General features: G+C 44.7%; 1 protein-coding gene across 1 annotated transcript; it reads right to left on the bottom strand.

Annotated features, from left to right (window-relative positions):
• Positions 1-201: 201 nt before the first annotated feature.
• inab (internexin neuronal intermediate filament protein, alpha b) lies at positions 202-5,573 on the bottom strand. Its single transcript, XM_037116786.1, has 3 exons — positions 4,308-5,573; positions 3,648-3,772; positions 202-3,545 (listed from the first exon to the last, which is right to left on the bottom strand). Exons 1-3 carry the CDS (start codon positions 5,352-5,354, stop codon positions 3,248-3,250), a joined length of 1,470 nt encoding a protein of 489 aa, XP_036972681.1. The 5' UTR covers positions 5,355-5,573; the 3' UTR covers positions 202-3,247.
• Between the last annotated feature and the right edge of the window lie 2,161 nt (positions 5,574-7,734).

Here is a 7,734-nt window from a genome sequence, read left to right as displayed (position 1 = left end):
TGAGTTATCAAAACACCATCAATATGATGCTAATGGGATTATGTGTGTTTCGATCGGTTACACAGATCATGTACCAGTGTGTGTGTGTGTGTGTGTGTGTGTGTGTGTGTGTGTGTGTGTGTGTGTGTGTGTGTGTGTGTGTGTGTGTGTGTGTGTGTGTGTGTGTGTGTGTGTGTGTGCGTTCACATGAACACAATGAAGTCATGTGCCTCTGTAATGTCAAGTCTTTATTGATATGGTGTCATACAGCAATACATGAGTAGTAACAAGAGTAAAGAGAATAGCATGTCAACTACATTCAATCCCTATGCTTCTGTAGTCATGGTAGCTCTAATAAACACTAACAAAGAGAGAATAATGATTAAACACCCCACTGAACAGAATCATACACATCACACACATGGCCAGAATAAAAGCTGCTGGTGTTTTAAGGCATTTCACATCCTACAGTATTTGTCCTATGGCTAAATCTTGATTGTTGTTGTTTGGTTTTCTTTTTTTTTTTTGGATTGGTGACGTACTGTATTTGCAGAAAATACTTGATGCTCTTTTTCATGAAGTGGCGTTCAAAAAAGTTTGGCAGTGCTGTAGAAGTTGAAGTAGTGACATTTTGTCCTCAGACACCAATGAAAACTCTTTTGGTTTACAGTGTAAAGATAAAGGCTTGACATTTGCACCCACGAACCATTCATCCATTGTTATAGCTGTATACTATAAATGCTGCTTATATTTATCGTACATCTGAGGTTCTTCCCTGCCCGCTTCACACTTGAATCCATTTATCCATAAAACAAATTGCCTGACATTCCAGATTTCGCTGCCCCTCAAATAATTCCAGATATGATAGGCCACTGTGTAGAGATATAAACACACTCACTACAGTACTGAGATACTTATCACGAGCCTCAAGCTAAACAACCGGAACCCAATCCAGAACAGTCTGCCCGTACAATCAATAGTTTGTTTTTTTTTTGTTTTCTCTGTGAGTGCAGTTTGTCAGGGCGTGCAAACGCCATGAGCAGCAGCAGCAGCAGAACAAGATAGCTGTGTCAAAGTTGGCAGTGCACAAGCAGAAAAACACGCTCATACAGAAGGATTGCTAGTGGTGAGGTTGTACTACAACAGCCATTTTATCCAGTCATGGCCACAGTTATAAAGACAAAGGTCAAGTAGTTTCAAACACATGATGGTCTGGCAGCTTCTGACTGAATCTGTGATGAATGTTGATGGCATTTTATTTTCTTCTGGCTGAGTATCATGGTGCGGATTCTGGGGCTCGAAAGCATCGTCGATGGCACATGGGGAATGGCGTTACATGGATGGACCATACAGAGTCTTTTCTGCTAAAGCGTAATTTACAATTCAGGAGAGGAATCCCCCCCCCCCCCCCACCCTTCCTCATCGTTTTGCCTCCTTTCAAGCATTTTTGCTTCCCTTTTGCCTGCATCTTTCCTAGCACATTGTGAAAACTGCTCATTATTACCAAATTAGGTAGCTTTGACAATCCTATATAAGCGCCTTAAAGAGGATCTTTCCATCTCATCCTCATAGCATCAGCAGCAGAGAAGCCTACCTAAGTCACATCCTACAGAAAGAGCTATAACAAGTAGTCTCCAGATCTAGCCTACAGGCTAACAAGCACATGTCTATTACATTTATCAGCGAGCACTGTGCGTGATGATGCTCAGCATGGCGTTTTAACTCCAAAGGATGAAACGGTGCCAAATGATGGGTTGATGGATTCCATGCATGACATCTACATACACCATGCAAATTATCCTCGATTAATACATTTGTTTTCTTGTTGGCTTCTCATTCTTATAGCTACAACAATCCACTTTTAAGAGTGAAACTTCGCCAGGGAGTTAAAAAAGGAGGACCGAGGACGTTCATCCTCCTCCATACTGCTGTCATGCAGAGCTGACTGGGGCACTGAAGCACCATCGGCTGTGATCAAAACGATTGTGCGAGAGGAGATTTAAGCAGACGTTTTGCTTACGAACTCCATTTTTAGTAAAGAGGCTTAAAATAATGGCTCAGCAAGACACTATCACATATTGGTACTTATTTTTGGCTGTTTTCTTGTAACTGTAGACTGTGTGCTTCTTTATTAAACTGTCCTTATTAGATCAAGAATAATTTTATTTGTATCGCATAAGTGGATGCAGAAAGAGTAACCGACACCAGCTGATGTGTTTGAGTCCTCAGATCGTTAAATGTAACACTTCATACACACACACACACACACGGCTTCCATTGGAATGTGTTCAGAGTATCTCACAGCTTGTGTTAGTGGTGAATGACCAGAGATATTATTATCTACTGTGGTGTTCCTGTATCACATATTGATGCAACATTAGGCCCGTGTGTGAACGACCAGTGGAACTTCTGTTAGAGATGCTACCTAAGTGTTGTCTGATGCTGACTGGGTGAAAGAGAGAGAACAGATGTTCCGTGGTTTGTATAGAGTGATGGTAACAGGAGAGTTATAATGGATTTCCCTTGGGGGACACATGTGGGGGACAAAGGGGGACGAGGAAGATTGAACCCACGTAAAACAAACAGCCAGACCCTGCACTCTGAACGCTTAGGGGCAGCCAACACAGAGACTGAAGCCACGGCATTCTTACCTTACTTAAAAGTTGCAATATGCCCGATTAGGCCACAAATAGGGGGCAGTATATCTCCAAAGTAGCTACTAACCGCAGCTGGCTAGCACTTAGCTCAGTTAACCAGAGCAGTTAGCGGTCAAATTAATTGACCCTGGCTGGACTGGCAGCTCAGAGCACAGGGGGAGTTTTGATGTTGTTAACTATAATTATAATTGTAGCTCATTTTGGGATGTTTGAAACAAAAACTCTTTCATATTGCCCCTTTTAAGGGGCTGAGCGTGGAGCAGCCCATGCCCAGATTGGAAGCTCAGAGGAACGGGGGAGTGATGGTTTTGTTTACTATCTGTGACTGTCACCAACTTCAATAAATGTCTCTGCGACACAGTACAAAGTTGTGTTTGACACAACGTCTGCAGTGTTATTTCCCAATTTTCTCAATTTTTGAATCTTATAGACTACAGTTCTTACATATTACCCCGTTAAAGATAAGAAGGCAAAAGCAGACCTATCTTTTCAGAACAAGTGTTTAAGTGTAAAGGCTCAGGGTTTGTTTTAGGATGGGAAATGAAGAAAGGATTGGGTTTGAAGGGTAAGAGGGAAGCTTCAGGGGTCAGAACCCAGCTTACAGTGGGCTCTTAGTTTTTCTGATTGGTGGGAATATCGCCTCCGTCTTGCTGCTTCTCCATCTTCTTGGTGGTGACCACCGTCTCCTCGTAAACTTCACGCTGGGTCACCTTGGCACCGGACTTGCTCTGCTGCTGCTGCTGCTGCTGCTGCTGGTCCTCGTCCTTGCCCTCCTTCTTGGAGCCCCTGCTGGAGCTGGTGTACATGCGGGACTGGTAGTTGTAGCCTTGCCCGGCACCTACGCCCATGGTGGGGCCAGGATAGGTGATCCCTGTCCCAATGCGGGTCTCCTCGCCTTCAAGGAGTTTCCTGCAGAGAGGAGGATGGTAGTAAGGGGTTAGAGAGGGCGAGGTGAGATCTGATTTGAGACTATGCTCTTTCACTTGAGTTGCTTTTGTGAGAGAGGCCAACCTGTAAGCCGCGATTTCAATATCCAGTGCCATCTTGACGTTCAGCAGATCCTGGTACTCCCTCAGGTGACGAGCCATCTCGCTCTTAGTGGTCCTCAGCTCATTCTCCAGCTCCACCATGCTGTCCTAAAGAACACACAGCAAGAAAACAACTCAGAAACGTTGACAAGGGTTCCATATTTTCAACACAGTAAAACAGGAATAATAATCTGGCCACATTGCTGGCAGAGGAATAATGTTGGTGCCCGAACAAAGACCTGTCAGTCCCTTTGTTAGCCTGCAGATTAAGGTCATTTATGAGCAGCATGCGTTGTAATTTTTTGTCCTGAAAACATATTCTCAATTGTTGAATCCAAAGCAGCGCTTGTGAGGAATCACTCATTCAGGGCTCATGTACGCGCAGTGGGCGTTGTCAGATGCAGCTGTGAGCGCGCTGTCCCAGGGGAGACGGTTTCAGCACCACGGACAGAGCCCGACGCACAGCGGCTGCTCCTGATAGTAATACTGCTCTGACATTCACTCCTCAGACAATTAAAAAAAAAATAAAAAACCCTACACAGCGAATTCGATTCAGTGTACATAAACCTGAGTGACACGATGAGCTTGTATTCACTCATCACCTCTTTGAGAAGCGCCCAACAAGTCATTAAAAAGCGATTACCTGGTAGTTTCCGATCTCCACATGGTGCCTGTCCTCCATCTCCCGCAGCTGCTTTTCCAGAGACTCGTTGGTTCCCCTCAGACTCTCGATCTCGATGGTCTTGGACTGCAGCTGCCTCCTGAACTCATTCATCTCCTCCCTGCTGGCGCGGATGGCCTCGTTGCTCCGGGTGGCCTGCTCGGACAAGTCGGCGAACTTGGTCTTGTACCACTCCTCGGCCGACTGCAGGTTCTTGGACGCCATGGACTCGTACTGGCTTCGAATCTCCTTGAGGGCGGAGGTGAGGTCCGGCTTGGACACCTCCATCTCCACGGACACCTGGGAAGCCTGGATCATGTCCATCAGCTCGGCCACCTCCTCCTCGTGCACCTTCCTGAGGAAGCTGATCTCGTCCAGCAGAGATTCCACCTTCTTCTCCAGGTCCAGGCGCACCATGGTGGCATCATCCACATCCTTCTTGAACACCTTGAGGGTGACCTCCGCCTCCTCCCGGGCACGGAACTCCTCTTCGTATTTGCCCCGGAGCTTCTGCAGCTCGTCTTCAATGCTATCCCTCTCCAGAAAGAGCTGGGACTTCTCTCCGTTCACCTCCTCGAGCTGGGAGCGCAGCTCGCGGATCTCTTGCTGGTAAAGCTCGGCCAGGCGGGACGGCTCGTTGTGCCGCTGACGCAGCGCCGTCAACTCCGTCTCCAGCACTTTGTTGTGCTGCTCCAAGTTGCGCACTTTCTCGATGAACATCGCAAAGCGGTCATTGAGACCCTGCATTTGCTCCTTCTCGTTGGTGCGGACGATTTTGAACTCATTGTTGAGGACGCTGCTCTGTGTCAGGTCGAAGGTCTCCAGCGGCATGGAGGAGAAGGAGCGGCCGGACTTTCTGCTGTACGAGGGCACGGATGAGACGTGGCTCCGGGACAGAGAGGAGGACCGGTACCCTCCCCGGGAGGTCACGCTCCCGGCAGACCGCGAGGGAGAGGACGCATAACGGGGAGAGTCCCCGAAAATCTTCCTGTAGGAGGAGGAGGAGAAGACTTCAGATCCGTAGCTCATCTTGGCTTGACTGGAGACAGAGCAGAGCAGTGGGTGCGTCTCCTTTATATAGGGGGGGCGACCCAATCACTAATTAATGCTCGACGGCAACATCAGGACTCGTTCGTTCCGCATGCGTCAGGTTGCACGATGGACACGAGAATCAGCGCTGAATATTTTGCTGCAGATGTTTGGGTTTTTTTTTTTGTTTTTTTTATTATTATTTTTTTTTATGTTCGCTCACAATTAGTCTGAAAAAAATCCTGACACCAGTCCAGATGTGCGCAGCTGACAGGGTTCTTTGTGTGGAGCAGATGGAACTGTCCGTTTTGGCGCAGTGCTGATGCGTCAGTGTTTCACAGCTTGTTGCACATTAAAAATAATAATAATTTTTTAAAAAAAGAATAAAAGACGAAGAAGAAGAATGTTGGCATGTTATTCCAGACGGAAATCTTTAGTTTTTTATTTTAAGTGACCTCCAGACAACTTTTAGTGTTTCTGTGTCTGTGAATGAAATATTGCCTCCAAGACACCAAGAGCAGGACTGGTAGACAGGATGATGATGGCGCACTTTACTTCAAAACTTTTTCCTGTCGTAAGTAGTCGCAGCTGGCAGCTGACAATTGAAAACCAACAGTATTGCTGTCAGCAACAGTAATAACCATGAACAATATGTCATGTAAGACATTTAGCCTACTGTACTTCCTCCAGTGTCCAGCAACGTTTTATACAAGTGATCATGAGTTACAATTATTAAAATGATGGGATTTTGATAACTCTTCGTCTCAAATATCAGAAGTGAGAACGGGGTTTAAATGGGTGAATGGAGACGTGCTGCAAAGGGAGAGGCTCCATTTTTCCTTTTACGTTCGGATTTGTGCGCCTGCTGTCCAACATCAACAAGGAGTACCTCCTTCACACAGCTGTAAGCCGCAAACTGCATCCTCTGTCCTGCTGTGTGACCATAAGGCTGCTCTTTTAATGGCTGAATCTCCAAGTAAAAAAACAGTCTGAGATCTTAATAAATGTTTGAAGTAACTCTGAAAAGATCTGTTAAGTATGTGTTTTGTTTGCTGTGTATTTGTAGTCTTTCAACATCCCTTGAAGGCAGCCTCCCACTGACAGGCCTGTGCTGCCCTCTGTTGTCAAACCGAAGCACACTGCAAGCAATCATGAACATTTCAAATGCACAGCACTGGAACTGCTTGGTACTAAGGTGTACACGCACTGTGATAGTGAATGCATCGTACTGGCTGCTGGATGCTCTGGTGTACTGATGGTGGATGAGCTGGTGAACTGACAGACACTGATTTTCATTAAAAGGAAGCCATAGATCGAGACAAACCATCAAACCTGAGCCACTCAGAGCGTCCTGGAGGTGCCTTTTTTTCATGAAATCTGTGCTGAGGTCAAATAATAAACTATGTGATACGTGTGGATAAAATGACACCTTGTAAGACATAGTTGATCAGAATCAGAAATCCTTTAATGTCCTGCAGACGGGGAAATTTGCTTGTTGCAGCAGCGTCAGAATGTTACAAGAGCAGAGCAGTAGCAAAATAGACAATATGATTAAAAAGGAAAGAAAATAGAATTGACATTTACACATATTTACATGATATAGTGCAAGAATAAACAGCAAATTTTTATGTATAGATTTTAGATATAGATACTAAATATGGGTGTTGAAATGAGTTTGTAGAGACTTATTGACTTATTGCTGGCCTTCTTGACAAGTTTATCAGTGGAGAAGAGCTCCTCTGATCTCGGGTGGGTCAAACACTATCCAAGCAGGAGGATCTGTTTTTTGCGTGTCCTTGAATTCATCATTGTTGATCGGATCCGATCTTAAGGTAAATGGATGGAAGTAACATACATTTTGTCCCGTTACTGTAACTGACTTTATACTTTGCTTGAAATTTGAGGATTTTTTTCAAAAAGCTTAATTTCTGTAAAAGTGCAGTCAATAAGATACTGGTCTGACACGTTCTCTGTGGTTTTGCATTTGTACTGCAGCAGAATGTATCTGAAATGAAACACACTCACATCCCACTGACACAGTGTTTACTAAATAGAGATGTGAACAGACATGAGTGAAAAAGTCACTTTAACCTCCAATTAATTGTTTCATTTTGGACGCACACCAAACAATGTCCCAGTGTTGACAAACTGATGTACTGTGATATACTTTCATATCATGTTTATATATATTACATAGTTAAAGATAAAACTAAACCTCTTAATAAAACTGCCTCTTGTCATGTTTCAGAAGTCATATGCTTCCAATTAAATCATTTTCTGAGACCCAAGGAGGAAAAAACAAGACACACGTTCTTCTTTTCTGTTATCTCATGTCCTGTCTGATTTATCCTGACGCTTAAATTGGAAACTGTTAAGATAA

Source organism: Acanthopagrus latus, chromosome 1 (assembly GCF_904848185.1).
Source record: "Acanthopagrus latus isolate v.2019 chromosome 1, fAcaLat1.1, whole genome shotgun sequence".
Classification (NCBI taxonomy): domain Eukaryota; kingdom Metazoa; phylum Chordata; class Actinopteri; order Spariformes; family Sparidae; genus Acanthopagrus; species Acanthopagrus latus.
The sequence above is the reverse complement of the archived record's forward strand: the minus strand, read 5'-3'. Positions and strand labels throughout refer to the sequence as shown.